This window comes from Elaeis guineensis, chromosome 4 (genome assembly GCF_000442705.2).
Source record: "Elaeis guineensis isolate ETL-2024a chromosome 4, EG11, whole genome shotgun sequence".
Lineage (NCBI taxonomy): Eukaryota > Viridiplantae > Streptophyta > Magnoliopsida > Arecales > Arecaceae > Elaeis > Elaeis guineensis.
In genome coordinates this window covers 24,951,618-24,970,419 of record NC_025996.2, presented here as the reverse complement: position 1 = coordinate 24,970,419, position 18,802 = coordinate 24,951,618, and the positions used below count along the sequence as shown (strand labels likewise).

Genomic DNA, 18,802 nt, shown 5'->3' with positions numbered 1-18,802 from the left:
TTATTGTAACACCTAAAAGTTTTGTGCCATTCTTAGACCAAGGAAATGTATTTTTTAAAGGACGAGGCTGATGGACACGTACGTAGTTCTCGCAGAAACTTCGATCCCAAGGACTGGAACATATACGTAGCAAAGTCCTGTTCTAAACTCCAAACAGGAATCACCAAATCGGCGTCTAAGACATCTTCAGGCCTTGGAAGAGAGCTAAAATTATAGATATTGCTTTGATCTTGTTTTAATAATAATCAAAATTAGAATCCATAAAACTAACAAAGCACAGACAAAAACCAGTCACCAAGCGGCCCCACTCCCAAGGCTGTGGTTAGCAATGATACAAGCATACAACCAACGCATATTAATTAGGGCCATACAATAATAAATTAGGATTGCGACTAAACTAATAAATTAAAGTGGAAGGATAGCAGGGGAGGAAGGTGCAGACGACCATGGCAGGCTAAGCTCCAGTTCTTGGCCAAACGCTTCTCTTTTTCCTTCACCATTAAAGCAAGAGAGAGAGAGGCGCACGCAACTCAAAATCCTCAAATATATACCATGATTCGGTAGCTTCCTTTTTAAAACATAATTGGATTCCTTTCCCCCACCTTCCTTCTTGCTTTCACATAGCCTGCCCGGCCCTCTTTTCTACTCAGTCCTTCTAGCCAACTCCGTCCTCCTTATCCCCTTTTCTCTCTCTCTCTCTCTCGCGGATCCCACGAAAAGATTCCTCCACCCTCTCTTTTATGAGACTCCTCCTTTAAAAAGAGAGAGAGAGAGAGAGAAGGATGATGCAAGGTGATCAAAGGAGGCTGAGGATGGAGATGGGAATAGGAGGAGGAGGGGGGGAGTGTTCGTCTTCATCGGCGGCGGCGGCGGCGGAGGAGGAGCAGCGGCAGCTGCTGAAGGCGGAGATGGCGGTGCACCCGCTGTGGGAGCAGGTGGTGGGGGCACACGTGGGTTGCCTCCGGGTGGCCACCCCGATCGACCACCTCCCCCTCATCGAGGCCCAGCTCGCCAACTCCCACCACCTCCTCCGGTCCTACGCCACCCGCCACCGCCCCTTCCTCTCCCCCCCGGACAAGCACGACCTCGACACCTTCCTCGTAAGCAGTCGAATTATTCATTATAATTCCTCTTCTAATCATTCCACCACTACAAATTCTACTGCTTCGATTCTCTGAGCGTTTTGTTCTCATGGTACTCGCGAGCAGGCGCAGTATCTTTTGGTGTTGTGTTCTTTTAGGGAGCAGCTCCAGCAGCACGTCCGAGTCCACGCCGTGGAGGCCGTCATGGCCTGCCACGAGATCGAGCAATCGTTACAAGATCTCACCGGTACAAAACGATCCACCTCTTGCTCTCTCTTCATATATATATATATATATATATATATATATATATATATATATATATATATATATATATATATATATATATGTCTTCTCCTCTCTCTCTCTCTCTCTTCGAGACCCTTAATTAATTCTCATACAGAACCCTTTCACAGTTTGAGTCATTCTACTTGTATATGATTAGCTATGTAATATTTTTGTTTTAAACTTTTAAGCTTGATGATTTGTTATGAATTATGATATTTCTTTGATATGGCATCTTCGATGGTTACTTGCGGGAGGCATCAAGAATTTAAGATAGATATAGGAGTGACGTCCTGTTGCGGTCTTTGCTTGCTTCTTTTCTAAGTGGTTACCTTGTTTTACATTTTTTTTTTCTTTTTTTCTTTTTTTTTTTCTGTCAAGTCTCCTTCTATTGGTAATCTTTAAAGGCACTATTGTTGGAGTCCGGACCAAGGGAGGCGTTAGTTAAGTTAGGTGGGCAAATGGCGACAAAAGAGGCTTGGTCGGGTTTCGTGGCCCACACGTGCATGATAGGGATCCCCTCCACTTTTGGGCTTAATCGTTCCTCCAGGCAAAATTCTCATGTTTCTATGATGAAGCATGATTGATTGTATCATTTCGATAGTTTTGTCCTCTATAAATTCCCAAAGTATGTAGTCCTACAAGTGGGAACGGTCCTACGTGTTTCAACGTCTCTGAAAGCAAGGAAGGCCTTAATCGATCCAATTGTTAGACGAGAGGCCTCGTATTGTTGAAGAAATCTCCTGAGGACTCATGGCTTAAAAATAGACATAAAACTCGAATGTCCTTCTTGTTGCTTTACTCCAGAAGGGATGTCAAGTTGATCTTTAATTTAGTTGGTCAAGGGCAAAGAGTTTTAGATCACCAAACTTACATCATATTCATTACCAAGTGTTCTAACACATAAAAACTTCTGATGCTCTATGAAGAGGAGGCTTTTCTGTTTCTTATAATTGAAGGCTTCGTTATGGAGTAATTCTTGTATCATAGTGCTACCAACAACATGCTTATCAAGGAATTCTATTTGGCCAGACAACTTCAGAACCATATCCATGACAATACTAGCATGATAAAATATTCAAATGTTGGCCACAATTCTATTTGCAGTTCGATGGACTTGTTTTTTGATTAAAATTAGAAGTGTTCCTAACATCAATCAACCTTGGAGAAATGGTATCATCTTAGATTGTGTTGTATAGAGGCTCATTTAGTTCTACAATTCTAAGTAATTAATGGTATTATATAAATCCCTTTGTTATTATTTTCCATTTTATAGACAACTCTGCCAGAGAGAGAGAGAGAGAGAATTAGCTGGCAATCTTGATCAAATTGATGGTTGGGCCTCTGGAGGCCTAAAATATTAGATTATTTGCAGGCTGGATAATATTATCGTCTCCATACATTGCCTACCCCGAACAAGTAAAAATAAAAAAATGTTTGTCCTACGTAACTTTTGAGTACATATTAGATTCTCCTTCAAATTGGCAACCGCAGAACAAAATGGCTTATGGAAATGAGATTTGATAGCGGCAGCAAAGGTACTGACCATCTGTGAGAATACCATATTGTTAAGCCTAAATGATCAGTCACAACAACTTTATCACATCTTAGTTAGAAGAATTGAAAATGCAACTAATTTAATAAGAAAATTTATTATGATTAAATTCTATAAGAATCCTGTGTCTAAAAAAGCAATTTATATCTAAGATTGTATATATTGGAATTTTTCGATGGTAGTAGTTTTTGAAAATTGCTAAGTGTAAATTCAATATTGCATCAATCTCCATTCTTTAGGCTGAGCTTTAATGAGTTATTTATAGTTAAATTAATTATTTAACATTGTTACCCACTTAACCTTTCTTCATTTTTCCTTATATTTCACATTTTTTTTGAGAAAATTTTTTATACTTTACATGTTAATCAATTGTCTCCCTTTCATTAGTGCGAATGTCAATCGAACACACTTTGAATTACTTCTTATCAGATTGATAAAACTATACTCCTGGTTCAATATTTTCTCAGACAAAAGAAACTTTTAAATCATTTATCCGTCCATGCATATGATTTGGCGAACTCTTTCAGGACTGACTCTTGAAGAAGGAACAGGAGCAACAATGTCTGATGATGAGGATGAGCTTCAGTTGGATGGCCCTTTAGGTATGACTGTTGATGGGCATGATATGATGGGATTTGGTCCACTTCTTCCTACTGAATCTGAGAGGTCGCTAATGGAGAGAGTGAGACAAGAATTGAAGATTCAATTAAAACAGGTTTTCTCCAATTCAATTGTTCTTGCAACTCAACTGGTAATAGGATTCGACTCTCCAACTAAGCTTTTCTCAAATCTTCTCCATGCGGTAATGTAGGGTTTTAAATCAAGAATTGGAGATGTAAGAGAGGAGATACTAAGAAAAAGAAGGGCAGGGAAGCTGCCTGGTGACACGACTTCAGTATTAAAGCAATGGTGGCTATCACATTCTAAATGGCCATACCCAACAGTAAGTGATTGTGCAACAGAGTTATATTCTAGCATTATTTACTCTAAATACAATATCAGAGGACAAATAAACTGCAAGCAATCATGCAAGGTGATGAGGTTTTAGCGCTGCACTCGTGAAATAGAATCAGACAAGATAACCACATCATCATATGTTAGATCCATCTAGAATGCTTTGCCTATGATCATCAAAGCATCTCATTGTTTTTGGAGTAAAGCTATAGAAATAAATATTTTATGGTATTCCTTTTTACAGGAAGATGACAAAGCAAAACTTGTCGAGGAGACTGGCTTGCAGTTAAAACAAATTAACAATTGGTTCATCAACCAGAGAAAGCGTAATTGGCACAGTAACTCCCAATCAGCAACAACTTTGAAATCTAAGCGCAAAAGGTACATTTGTTCTATCCTTTTTGTTTATATGGTGGATTTTTTTTTTTTTTTTTTTAAAAAAGAAGTAAAATTCTATCTGCTTCTTTGCAGGTAAAAGGCTACAAGTATACTTTAACAAACTAATTCAGCAAGGAGCGGAAGAAGAAGGAACAGCAACTTCAATCTAGTTTCTTAGCCGGCTACAACAATGCATTTTATGTACTGACTACTTGTAAACGAGATGAATTTAAATTGTTTCATTACTTGGTCTATATGTCACTAAAGTATTTACTGTGATTGTGTTAATTTCTTATATCTAAACTTTAATCATGTTGTGAGATATGCAAATAGGGTATGGTCTATTAACTGATGTTCAGTGATTTGCAGCAGCCTTTATGCTTCATAAATAGAAGTAGTTAGTTTTATGAATGCTTTGTTCGGTAAGACCTTAAATTCACTTTTGTTTATCTAAGCTTGGCATTCTGACTATGATCTATTTGTTCAAGAAAACCCACAGAATCGAATTTTTTAATTACTAAAAGAGAAAAAAGAAAATCCATGAAACAGGAAAAGAAAGGGCAGAATTTAAAAGTTGCGAGATAAGACAAAACTGATAAATAAAAAAATGATATTAAAAAGAGACATTGATGCGGGAAGATGACGTTAATAATAGACCTTGATGCAGGAGAAGGAATCATTACCATTTACATATATAGAACAAGCAAAAAAGACATTTTTAAAACCATGCACAATATATATAGGCACCACCTAGAAATCACCAAGTAATTAGGTTACAGTGTGGGTCTTGGTGTAATTTGTTAAGTTGGGGTCAATTCGCTAAGTAACTACAAATTTAATTATCAATATTTATTTAGAGAAACTCCTCTTTTGCTATTGAGTACTCTCTTTTGAGAAGAAATAAATAAAAGGTTGAGATGACTTTTAAGATCATTTGTTTGAATAATCGAGCAGCATTGAGCTAGATAATTTAAAGGATTTGGATCGAACAACCTGTTTGAGCGTAGTCCATACCAATCCAAAATCCCCTTAACTTGAATCCCGTGGAAGGACAAAAAGAACGTCATGTATCTTTTTTGGTTCCTTGCAGACCAACCGGCCGATAGGTTGGGACAAATCAATCAGGACTTGGACAGGGCTCCTAGAAGACTATGGGCTAGGCGAGCAGATGGACCCGATTTCTAGAGTATATTTCCGCAAGAATATCCAAATAGACTATGAGGGAAATTTTTAATTTAGAATTTTCTTCCATCCAAAACCGTCTTTGCTGTACCTACCTAATTTTTTAAGCCCACAATCTCAACAAGTTTCCTTTTTTTTTTTTTTCATCCTTGTTTGGGTTTTAGAATGACTTTCTCAAAATATTGCATTAGTTCCTAGAAAATCCGTGTTCAAGTTTGAAAGGCCCGCCTGAGAGAAGGAAAACCGAATCCGGAAACTCAAGTATAAATTTTGATCGAATTGATACAAGGAGAGAGATCAGGAGAGTAGGGTATCTGAGGAAATACTATTCAACTTATTTTCCTCTTCTTGAGAAATACAATACAGCTGCCAATCACCTGACAAAAGGCTGGCTGGTAGGCAATATATTCTACAGCTTTTGTAAAAGAAATTTCCTATTATCGGGTCAAACTCTATTGGCTTAATTTGCCACTCTCGCCGGCATCTAATTCAAGATTATAATCACAAACAGACTCACCTGTACTCTCTTTTAACTTCCATAGAATCTACGCAGGTGCACCATCACGAAAAAAAAAAAAAAAAAAAAAAAATCTACACAGGTACACCACAAGCTAGAGGAATTTCTTGCAACTTGGGTCGTAGAGAATTCGTTGCTGTGGTAACTAGGGATGAAAAGAAACATGAGAGAGACGGCTGAGGAGGGATGTTGGTAGAGCAGCAACAATATCGATGATAGTGGCAACGGAGAAGAGCAGAAAGAACAACACTAGAATGGAGTGTTTGCACGTTAATGTATCTCCTTTTTTTTTTTTTTTTTTTTGGGTAAGACGTTGCGTCTCCCTTTGAAGCATTGCCACAGCGGGCTTTTCCTAATATTACATATTTCATGTAGTTTCCTATCTTTTGATTTATTTTGTGATCTCTGGAAAATGGGGCGCTCGTTTTATGCAATGAAGAGTTATACTTATCTGAGCCCAGTAACGCTGACATGGGAACAATATGTTGCACCAATTTCTGGACTTGCATTAATCCCCGCCTGCCACATGTTCAAGGTAGCGTTTGATATGCGCAAAGCTGGGTCTGCATAGCATTACCCGGCCCTGCGACGGTGATTATTCTCTCTCTTTATCATGCTGGATCCTCAGATCATCTAAATCTGGTTTACTCCGGAGTCTGTTTTAAAGGTTTATGACAAATATTATTACATGGAAACTGGTAGCTAGGCTTTGGGTTCGAGAGTCAATCTTTGGTTTATGCCAAGTTTTCCGATGAATGGTGAACCAGGTGCAAGATGAGCAGGCATTGGTAAATGGTGCATTCTGGGATTGTAACAGTCACATGCTCTTGAACTCACATAATCATAATATAATTACCGCTATGTGAGAGTTGTGAGAGATTATAACGAAAACAAAGGTGTTTGGGGCTAACACTCACTGGGCCCACTTTGCTTCTCTAGCTCTTTATCGTGCATCAGGATACATGACAAGTTTGACAAACGTCAGATGGAAATAAAACACCAAGCACAGCAATTATTATGCATTCCAATCCATACCGAGCATTTTAATGTTGAAAGGGGACCACCAGATGGTCTGTTTAAGTTTCTATGGTTGTGTGAAGAATGGCCTAATATTGATAATGATGTCAGATCACTAAAAACTCGCTTGGGGAACTGTTACCTCGGCTCAGATATCCGACGGAAACGCAGAACATCTGACATGGTCAGGTCTCCTTTTCAGCATGAAATTAATTTTTATCAGTATATAAATCAAGTTGTCTTACCCTCTTAGATGTATTATCTCAAGGAGGACGCAAAGTTCTTTCCACGGCAGGGCGGCTCAACATATTTGAAGATCTAAAATTAAAAATTAAAATATAATTATTTAATTAAAATTTATATAAATTTTTTATTAAAATTTTATTTTTTTAATTTTTTGAGATGCAAAATTTTTAATTAAATTTTTATAATCAAATTCTTCTAATATTTTTTTTTCAATTGATAATATAGCTAATCCATTTAATCTTTTTTAAGATATTGTTGATCTTAAGTAAGATTTTATTAATTTTAATTTTGAAAAACTTCTTTCAGCCGAAGCAACTCTTACTGGAATTGTTAACATTATTCTAAAAGCAATATATACATTTGAAAAAGAATCGAGTCGTCTTATATGATTGAGTATATCCATTGGACTGTTTTCTTCCACTTGTATAATTTTTTTAAAAATTTTTAGCTCTGAAAATAAATCTAAACCATCAATATCAGAGTAGTTATTATATTTTAAAGAACACTCAAGATTAAGATAATATTCTTTCAAATTATCATTATCTAATGACTTCAATTTTTTACCACTAAATAGAAAATCAAAAATATTTTCATATATCTTAAATTGTTCAAATCTATTTTGGAGTGAAAAAATTGCTTGATCTACTATATATAAGAAATAATCAATTCTAAATGATTCTTCAAGAGATTTTGTTATTTCATTGTCAACATTCTCATCAAATTATTTTTTCTGTGAATGATACGCTTATCATGAAATTTAGGTTCTATTTTCATTTCAGATGCAATTTCTTTAGAAAAAATCATAGCGGATGCAAATCCATCTTCCCTATATTTTTCAAAAAAAGAAAGAAGACCTTTTAATTGTTCTATAGCAACATCAATATGCATATCTGTTGATTGTAAATTTTTGCTAACTGAATTAACAGCAAATAATATATCATACCAAATAGTCATGCCCAATAAAAACTCAAAATTTTCAAGCTCATATGTTGCTAAGCAATTAGCTTCGCTTTTAGTTTTAGGATGTTCACTAACTTCTGCTAATTCCAATAAAGTATCTCTTATTTGTGGAGCTTGAAATTTATTGCTTTAATACTTTCAATACGACTTTCCCAACGTGTTTGTGATAATGATTTAAGAGTTAGACCAGAAATATTATCTTACAAAGTTTTTCATCATTTAGTAGAAGAAGAAAATAGTGAATAGATGCGTTGTACTACTCTAAAAAATGATATAGCTTTAGTACAAGAACTAGTCATATCACAAAGTACTAAATTTAAACTATGACAACCACATGGCGTATAAAAGGATCTAGGATTTATATCTAAAAGTCTTTTTTGCACTCTTTGCTGTTTGCCCTTCATATTAGATCCATTATCATATCCTTGTCCTCTTAAATTATTAATATCAAGTCCAATATATTTTATTTCATCCATAATGACATCAAAAAGATCTTTTCCAGTTGTATCATCTACTTTTAAGAATTCAAAAAAATATTTCATAATTTTAATTGGACTTGATGAAATATCTACACATTGCAATATAAAAGACATTTGCTCTTGATAACTTGTATCTAGAGTGCAATCAAGTATTATTGAAAAATATTTTGCTTCTAAATTTTTTTTAATAATTTTATTTTTAATTTTATTTGCTAACAAATTTATCAATTCATTTTATACATTATGTCCAAGATAATGGGTATGAATTTTATCATCTTTAATACATCGAATATGTTCTTGCATTACCGGATCGAATTCTGCAATCATTTCAATTAGACTTAAAAAATTTCTATTATTTGTTTGATAGATCTTTTTATTTTTTCACGAAAAGCTAAATTATTTTTATCAAGAGTTTTACTACAGTAAAAATTCTTAATAAGATTTTTTTTCAATGTTCTTCATCATTATTTATTTATTCTTGAATACTTTTATCAATTATTTTATTTTTCAATAGTCTCATTTCTAAATCAATCCATGAACACATATTAATAACATGCTCATTACTCATCTCATGACTCTTAAGTTTAGCACTAAGATTTCTTCAATCTCTACTACCAACATTAGCTAGTTTACTTATACTAGAATAGAATTAAATAATTTACAACAATAAAATACTCTGTCTAAATCTTTTGAATAAACTAGCCATCTTCTTTCATGCTTATCTCCATTTGTCAACTTTTGAATATAGTATGTAGTAAAAAAAATCTTGAAAATTCATCTTTAGAAAAATCTATATCATCAATTCTAATTGAACCTTTTTCTACTAATAAATCTCTCAAATTTGTATCAATATTTATCCATTGACTTGGATCATAAATATTTTTAGGAATGCAATCATTTAAATTAACCGATTGATTTTCTTCACTATAACTTTGAAGATTATCTTGAATCTCTTCGTTGACTTTTTCTTTTTCTAATATTTTATTATCATTTAATTCTAAAAGATTATTAATTTGTTCATTTAAAAAGTATTCATCAATATTTTTTAATTTATTATTTTTATTACTTGTAAAGAATTTATCGAGAGCTCCTTTTTGAGATTGTATTAAACTATTAATTTTTTTTTTTGAAGCTTTGAATAACCAGATTTATATTTTCGAGTTGATATATTTAAATTCTTATTATGAATTATCAAAAAGATATAACTATTATAATTATTTTATATTTCTTAAATAGCCAATACAAGATCAACAATCAAAATTTTTAATTCAATGAATCAAATATTAAATAAAATAAACATAATATATAATAATATAATATAAATTTTAAATTAAATAAAAAATAGATAAAGATTAGAATAATAGTACCCGATTGTTCAATACTGATTGCAAATGAGAATAATAGCACCCGATTGTTGAATGCTGTGTAAAATATGGAGCATCCACTGCAATACTATTCCACAATATTTTTATCAATTGTCTAAATATAATAATATAAAAAAAAATAATTCAGGTTGATTTTATAAAAGAAAAAAAATGATCGTTGAAAAAAATTTACCGCTGAAGTGGTTGAACCAGATTAATTACCGCTGTTACAAGCCGCCCGCCGCCCTTTTTTTTTTCGTTTTCTCCCACGCTCTCCCACCATCCCACGCTATCTGCCCATCACAATCTGCCACGTATTTTGATTTTTGAAAAAAAAAATCGATGCCACAGCAGCACAGCCCTTTCGTCTTCCACTGCTCTGTGGCTGTGACCGGTCACCGACCGATCAGTCATCGGCGAGCCGCGACAGGCGACTTTTCAGTTCTCACTCTCGGACCGAGCGGGAAGGGGAGACTTGGGGGCTGCGCGTGGACTGTGGAGTGGAGCCGACGAGCCGTGGTGGTCCTGGACGGCTGGACCTCCTCACCTCTTGGCTCCTGGTGGTCTTGCCTTGCCGCCTTGCCGACCGAAGAGGCCTTGCCGGACTGAAGAGACCGGGACTGGTGGAGCTGTGGAGCGTGGACTTGGAGGCGGGGCAGGACTGGGACGCCGGAGGCGGAGACATGGAGGCGGAGGCGGGATCGGGACGCTGGGATGCGCCGATCAGTCGATGCGGTCACTGATGGAGCGTGGAGGCGGGACTGGAACGGCGTGACGCCGGACGGCCGGAGGTGGAGGCATGGAGGCGGAGGCTGGACCGTGACTGGACTTGGAGGCGGGACCGGAATGCCGGAGGCGGGATCGGGACGTCGGGATGCGGTCACTGATGGAGCATGGAGGGCCTGGAGGCAGGACCGGGATGCCGGAGGCGGAGACTGGACCGTGATGCTGGATGCAAGCGAGCGGGGGGCCTCCTGGGGGCGGGGGCCTAAGGCAAGGACTTCAGTGACCTTGCCCTTCAGCCGCCCCTGTCCCGCTGTAGAACCGTCCAGATATTTCTTTATTTTCTAATTGATGTTGCTGATACCATCATTATGCTGATTATTAATAATTTCACAACTTTCTAGTTGCAAACATGAATAGCTTGAATTTTTCATTCTTAAACTTTAGCAAACTATCCGCATAATGTTCTGAAGGTAGATCTACCTATGAAATGCTTGACTAGCACAATGCGCTTTGGGAAGCACAGAAAATGGGAAGACCCGGGGTCAACAAATGGAAGACAATATTAAAACTTTTCTCATATTTGCTACATATTTTACTATAGATAATAAATAAAGTTTTTGCAATCCTTAAATATTGAAAAAATACTAAGAAGTCATTTAAATTTTGCGGAAAACAAATTGAGAGAGATTAATTTCTACGTAACATCTTGCAATCATTGTACGTCAAGATAAGGGAAAAGAATAAAACATAATAACCAAGATTTTTCTGCCGGTACCAGTAATAGATAAGGAACTGTGGAAGATGAAGCAGTCATCAAACTGTTATTTGTATACATATCCAATGCATCGTCAACTTATAAGAATGAAATACTCCCAGAAAACACAGGTAAACCCCTCAAAAGAATATCTCAAGACCAAGAAATGTCTGAAGTCCTGAACTGTGTACGTGTTCACATGTCAACCTGAATCCCAATTTTCCTATTGATGCAAATTCCCTCTACCTGTTACCAGCAGGATAACCAGGTGGTGGGTGAGACCCCGCTTGGGGATAAGCAGGTGGATATCCACCCTGAGGAGGTGGTGGATACCCGTATGGTTGCCCATAGACTGGCTCTGGTGGATATCCAACAGGAGGTGGAATAGGCTGATCAATGCGTGACATCTGTTGGACTGGAGGCACTGCCATCACCGGTGATGGACCAAATTTACCATCTCTCTTATCCATTTCGATCTTATGTTGTGTCTGAACGCAAAATTACAGGAGCATCAATTGAAAAATGTCACTGGGAATGCAAAAAGGCAGATGGAATTCTGACATAAGCTTGGCATTCTTTCTTACCTGCATGCATGCACAGACCCTGCAAATAATATGCAAGTACATAAGTATGGTGTTGAATGGTCTCTAACAAGAACTAAAAACAAAGATGGAAAAGAAGGTAGTCTTACGTCCAGTATGCAAAGTCAGCCAGACACGACAAACTCTGGGAAGCATCATTGATTTCATCACTTCCAACAATCATGGCAACAATGGAGAAAATGCATGCAATTTGTTGGAGGCAGAACATGAATCCCTGCATTTAAATGTACATTAAAGCGCAATTTTTTAAGATAGTAGCTCGTTTTGAAACAAGAAATTGATAACTTTGGAAAAAATGTATATATAATTACAATAATGCAGTTGTCACACTGAGTCGTCTGTATGTTGAACTCATCTTGCAGCAAGAAGCGTGTCGAGGAAACTGAGTTACCAAAGCATAGGACCACCTGAAACAAAGATATCGAGCAGAATTTCAATACCCATAAATGAAGGCACGCTTCAACATTCCTAAAAAGATAATAACAAGAAGACAAAAAATTCATTTCTTTTTCAAAGAAATGATGGAAAAGACTTATAATCTGAGTAAAAGTAATCTAGATCTATCATGAAACATGAAAGCCGACCTCAATATAACCGCCAAGTAAAATTGGCCAACGCAGATATCAACTACAAATTTTAGAACTGCCTTTCACATATAAACTAACAAGAAAAGGTACGTTTTCAATCACTATTTATGAAAAATTCTGGAAACGGAGAGTAAAGATGATAAGTCTCAAGGGCCCCCTCACACCAGAAGAAAAATAGAAAAGAGAAAGGGGGAATGACCTGCCAATAATTCCTTATTTCTCTCAAATCTCAGTCATATAAGCATTCAACACACACTTTTATTTCTTTACAGGTATCTGGCACTTTCCAACTTCCTAAACCATTGAGATTCCCTGTATGGTAAAAGAAGCAGATACATCTCTGTTTCTTATTTCTTGCCCCCGACCCCTTCGTCTCCTCTTTGTCTTTATTATTTCTAGATATGGCACTTGTTGCACCAAAAAGAGGAAAATGAAATAGAGAAAAACTAAGATAGCATGCACATCTACTAAAGGAGACTCCAAAAAGAAAGTCTTCAATTCATGTAAAAGCATTGACGGAGACAACAGGAGACCTTCAAGACCTGGATAGAAGTTTTGCAAGGATCTGAAAACTAGTAGAATTAACACAAATGCAAGTAAATAGAAATGGTAGAGAAGGATAAGGCTCAATGAATATAGCAAGGCCTGTTATATACATAATGCTAGCATTTAGTCAGAATTAGATGAACTAAAAGGGGAAAATACTATCTTTTAATTGTACATCACACATCACACAATTCTAATGACAATGTCCAATTCATGCTGTCATCTAAAATGCTACAAAACATCCCTTCACTTTTTCATTCATTCAGTGTTGATGCATATGTTCGTGAAGACTATTGTTAAAGATTTTAGAATTTATGTTCAGTTTTTATTCTATATTTTTTTTGACTTACTGGAGTTTTAAATAGTATGTTGGAAATATGAACTTCTAATATCAATTTTGAAGGATTTAGATCCCTTTCCTTCCTCCTGAACATCTAATTTATGTACATCTCTTTATTTTAGAGTTCCATTGAGACTTGGCCTAAAGTGTGCTTATAGAAGGGTAAGCATCTAGGTTTACTTTGCTCCAATTTTCACCTTTTTTGTCTGAATCAGAAATATTTCCATTTTCTTTGTGTGTTGTGAGACAATTACTGCCACACCAAAAGATATTATTTGTGGGGCCTTTTTCTTAGGTAAGCCAAATACATAAAGGAGAGAAAAGGGTCACAAAGAAATAGACACAGACATTCCATCTTAATTGGCCATCCATATGGCCCCTTCTAAGGAGAAAGATTATGTAGGGTTGAATAAGACTGAAATTTTTTTCTCATTTTTTGAGATAACATTGCTCTCCTCTACAAGAAAAACAATCTTTCCTAAGTTTATCTATAAGAAACCATGGGGATCAAAGATTACCAACAGTATTGAACCAGTCAATTTTGGAACGTATCGAACCAAACCAGTTAGTTACCAGCACGATTTAATATGCCTATTTAGTATATAAATCCATGAGTTAAGTCAAGGCTCATCTCTCCCCCTCTTGACCATGCGAGCTTTGTCTCTCTCTCCTTCTCGATGTGTGCAGCTGCTCCTCTATCTCTTGATGCCCTCATAAAGCCTTTCCAACTGCACCTCTCTATTCTGACGCCCTCGTTAGGCCTCCTTTTATGGCTCCTTTCTTTCTCAATACTCTCACAAAGCCTCCTCCGGCCATTTCTCGCCATCCCGACAAGTGAGTCATACTCCTCTCTCTTCCCATCCCCCTCTCTTCCTCTTCCCCCTCCCTCTCCCCACTCTCCCTCCCTCCCTCCCTTTCTCTCCCCCTCCCTCTCCCAGGGTTCAGATTAGGATCTCTCTCTCTCTCTCTCTCTCCTCCCTCTCCAAGGGTTAGGGTTTATGTCCCCCCTCTCCCCATCTCTCTCTCTCTCCCTACATCCAAGGTGGCCCTCATGCTCAAATTCTGGCCCTCCCCCCGACCCCCTCTCTCTCTCCCTTCCTCTCCCTCCCTCCCTCCTTCCGCCCCCCTTCAGTCTTTGTTTTGATTCATCCCAGAATGGCATGGTATAGACCCGTACCGTATCGAACCAATTGCCAGCCATGTGACCTCCAATATCAGTTTGACAAACCTTGAACTGTTGTGGATGTTCAAACAATTTATCAAAGCACTAAAATCGGTATCTCTCATTCAAACTTTATACATCTATCATTCAAAAAAAATTAACGAGACATTATACTTCAACATAATAGACATTCTTTGTAGAACGAAATTAGTTGACATAGTGTTTCAATTGTAGAGTTTATGATAGCACACAAGATGTCACAAGACCTTATTGTCTATTAAACAGATTCATGTATTTATTTTTCTTTGATTTAAGATAAGGTAAAGAACCAAATTTTTGAAAAAAAAATGATGCAAATTGAAGACAGTGACAATGCCAACTAAAGATATCAGGCTTTCAAATATCTCAACAACATTAACAATTATAACACATTAAGATAATATTTAAAGATAAAGGACCTTCCTATTTTAGGTCAACAAATGATGTTATGATATATATAAAAAAAAAAATCAAAAATAAAATGATTTAATACCTCAGTGCAAAGACAAAATTCTGGACATTGACTCTCCCCACATTTGCCACTACATGGTAGATAGCCAGCACAGCAGACATACCTAAACAGAAAGCAGTCATACAAGGACAAAGAAAAAAATGAACATAGAAAGAAAGAAGGATTGTATACTTTTATAGTTTATGCTGAAGAAAATACAACTGATATTACCTTGACATGTCATTGTAAAGAGCTCGTTTGCGGAGCATGTAAGATACACATGGCCCACTAAGGAGAAACAAGTGTGTTAGAGAATATTCAAACTCATTCAAGCATCAGATTTTGAATGAGACTAAGATCTAAAAATTAAAAAAAAAAAAAAACAATTCAATTAGCATAAAACGTTAATTATGTTTCCAGGCTATGTAAAGCAAAGCAAAAAATAATGAAAACTGGAGCATGTTACATGATCAAGCATTAGCAACATGCAAATATGAAGTACACAAAGAAATCAAACCACTGATTTTAATCAGAAATCCATGATTTTCACCCAAGGACAATAAAAACATAGAAGGCCAAAGTACAAAACTAACATAGGCCAACCCAAAGTAAATTTCTTTCTCATGACACTTTGTCAAATGACTAGGGTCAATGGTCATGTTTCACAAATAAAAATAGGTAATTCAAAGCCTATAGAGTGCAAATGGAGACAAGAATTATGAACAGTAAGTTTGTCTTATTTCTCAATAAAAAAAGCAGTGTCATAGCAAACAGAAGACATGGCAACATGCTCTGCTTGTTGAGATTCATATATGTTGCTTGCTGAAAGTATGTACCTACACACGTTTGCATAAATTTGCTTAGTACAATATAAAGTACCTCTCCATCACTTCAAGGTTTGTTGTAGCAATATTAGGTATCTTACTAGTATGGTATGGTATGCCCAATATGGTGTGATGCAGCTCTCATAACAATACTAGGTCAGGATGCCTTTTTCCCATGCCCAGCAATGTTACTTCCTCGAAACTAGGCAGTAAGATTGGTACAACACAAAATAGGGCAGAACCGATCAGTTTCACCCAATACAAGCCGGTTTAGTCTTGCACTATACTGAACTTGGTACTATACCAGTAGCTTACTGGCATAGTATGGTACGTACAGTCATTACAGGATGGTACAGGTCAATATGGCAAACCATGCACTTGCTGCTAAAATGGACCCAATATTAACCATTTCTTCTAAATCCACATATGTTTGCACCTATTTGTATACTTATGTGCAAATATATAAGAGAGTGAGAGATTGGTGACATCTGCAGGAATATGCAATTCTGCTTCTACCTGTCAGCATGCTTCTCCCCTATAAGAGCATGAGCAATTTGCTCCTGTGCACACATGCATGCATGCTCAAGTGCACATACAAATACAAAAATTTATTTAATATAAGACATTCTATATTATATTGCTACATATTTACTTTTCTGCATTTAAGTACACAATTAAGCAGACTACACAAATGCATTTGACCAAACTGTTGTCTTATACTTACCTGAACTAGCAAGCCAATATAAATATATAAAAACACCATATGCATCTTTTCCTTATATTTCTGCATGCTTTTGCCATGATAGGGATAATGTCATTGCTACCTTGAATATCCATTTCAACTCGCTTCTACGCAGTTTATAACTATATGGCCCGCATCTTGCAATTTTCATGTTTCTAAATCATGCATATGATTACTGTAAAATTTTAATCTCAATACTGCCTGTCCAAAATTAGAACATTCAGTCAGATCCTTTGGCCAGGATTGAAACATTTAGATCAAGATTTTCCTAAGAAGAGTCTAAAGCTAAATTTAACCCTAATTTTATGTACTGTGCTAAACTGAAAATAGTAACAGAGACATATTCTTTAACATTTTGCTTTAACACAATGTCATTTATGATTGCTGCAGATAACTATTCTGACTTCTGAGAAAGTGATTGCTGTGGAATGTGAATGCACAGATATCATTATGTACAAATCACATCTAAGTTTTGACCTGAGGCAACTGCCACATACACAAGTGCGCATGCGCACGCGCATGCACCCCCTTTACTATGTGCAAGTTATTCTGCAAGAAACAATGATGCATGAGCATGAAACCGTTGTGAATTCTGGCATATCAAAATACTAGGCTGCAAAAAAAAGCAAAGAATTTCCAGTTCCAAACACACGAGTGCTAGGGTCAATTCTTCCATTCTAAAATTCTGTGGTTATTTTCTTCATTCTTTTTCTTTGTTATCAATACAACAAATTTTGTGATGGATGGGACATCTTATTCTGAAACTCGTCTACTAGTTGACTAGTCATGAAAAGTTCATTGTGTTTAACATTGAAAATTCTTAGAGTAGACATAGACGACTCTAATATGAAAGCTTGGGCAGTACAAGCAAAAGAAACTATTGTTATCCTACCAAAAGGAATCTAGATTCTACTTCAAGCTCTTATCATTTATTTGACTTTTACAAAAAGGCTAGCATTTCTTCTAAATCATAGGTATAGTTATCCTGGTATCAAGTATCCAACAACCTACAACAAACACCAAAAAAAATTCCATGATCCAAACAAAAATCAAATAAAGCCCGCCGCCTAATCATTGCTGCTCTAGATATGTTTGGCATCATTGTCAAAGTATGCATTGTAGGTGTGATATCAGTGATTTTGTTTGACTAACTCCAAATATTCCAGACACCATCCTCCACCTACATGATGGGATGGAAATTTGTAAATGCACTCCAAACTTTCTAGTAGATGATATAAAGAAGATGGTAGGATAATTTACTTTATGATCATTGAACCAGAACCAACAGTGATTGTCGCAGAACAATTTATGGAAGTTTGTTGTATCTATAGCCATCATATAACTGACAGATATGTAATGTCCTGTAGTTGAAGATGAACAACCGAGACATGTAAGTATATATGCAAGTCTAAGTTTCCGATAGCATGCATTTTGTTTAGTTCATATTATGATGATCTGAAAAAGACAAGACAGGACAGGTTGTTTTGAGTCCTAAGTTCGATCTTTCATGGAGAAAGTAGTCAGGGAAAGACAATTGGCTTAGAAAAGTTCACGTTTCAGTAGAGTTCTATTAATATCTCAAATTTCTTGTTTAAGTATAATTGTTATAATCTAAATTTCATATTCTGCACAATCATAAGCATTTTGATTAATCAATCAAACCATTTCGAGATGATCAAGCCTTTTTTCTAAAAAAAAAAAAAAATCAGTCCGGTTGTTAAATCATCGGCACCGGTAAAAGATTCAAGTACCCGATTTCTACTATTCACAGAGTAGCAATCGAGCAATAAAAGCAAGATGATTATTCATCCTCTTATTCAGCTTCAATAAGTACCACAGGAGAGAGGGAGCAATAAAGATAGCAAAAACCAAAAGGAATCAAAAATAAAATAAAATAAAAATAAAAAAGGAAGAATGCTAACAGTCAACTGAATTGTATTCCAAGTCGAATTGCACCCAAAACCCAAGACCTCTGGGAATACACAAAAAATTCAGAAGCACTCATCATAT

The 18,802-nt window shown here is 36.2% G+C and overlaps 2 protein-coding genes across 2 annotated transcripts in view; one reads left to right on the top strand and one right to left on the bottom strand.

Annotated features, from left to right (window-relative positions):
• The first annotated feature begins 524 nt into the window (after positions 1-524).
• Positions 525-4,606, top strand: LOC105036737 (homeobox protein knotted-1-like 3). The gene is made up of 6 exons (XM_073255887.1): positions 525-1,100; positions 1,209-1,329; positions 3,450-3,637; positions 3,734-3,865; positions 4,121-4,257; positions 4,348-4,606. Exons 1-6 carry the CDS (start codon positions 783-785, stop codon positions 4,349-4,351), a joined length of 900 nt encoding a protein of 299 aa, XP_073111988.1. The 5' UTR covers positions 525-782; the 3' UTR covers positions 4,352-4,606.
• A 6,904-nt stretch (positions 4,607-11,510) lies between these two features.
• Positions 11,511-18,802, bottom strand: part of LOC105036704 (uncharacterized) — an 8,026-nt gene continuing 734 nt past the window's right edge. The window contains exons 3-8 of the mRNA XM_073255886.1: positions 15,458-15,514; positions 15,269-15,350; positions 12,413-12,508; positions 12,191-12,315; positions 12,084-12,102; positions 11,511-11,987 (exon numbers count right to left, since the gene is read on the bottom strand). Coding sequence (XP_073111987.1) covers positions 11,742-11,987; positions 12,084-12,102; positions 12,191-12,315; positions 12,413-12,508; positions 15,269-15,350; positions 15,458-15,514 — 625 coding nt within the window. The 3' untranslated portion in view covers positions 11,511-11,741. The remainder of the gene's footprint in view (positions 11,988-12,083; positions 12,103-12,190; positions 12,316-12,412; positions 12,509-15,268; positions 15,351-15,457; positions 15,515-18,802) is intronic.

Excerpts from the sequence above, each read along its gene's own strand:
- LOC105036737 (XM_073255887.1), top strand. The coding sequence starts at position 783 with ATGATGCAAGGTGATCAAAGGAGGCTGAGGATGGAGATGGGAATAGGA. Across the intron at positions 1,101-1,208 it reads ACGACCTCGACACCTTCCTC|GCGCAGTATCTTTTGGTGTT; the intron begins GTAAGCAGTCGA and ends ACTCGCGAGCAG. Across the intron at positions 3,866-4,120 it reads CTAAATGGCCATACCCAACA|GAAGATGACAAAGCAAAACT; the intron begins GTAAGTGATTGT and ends TCCTTTTTACAG.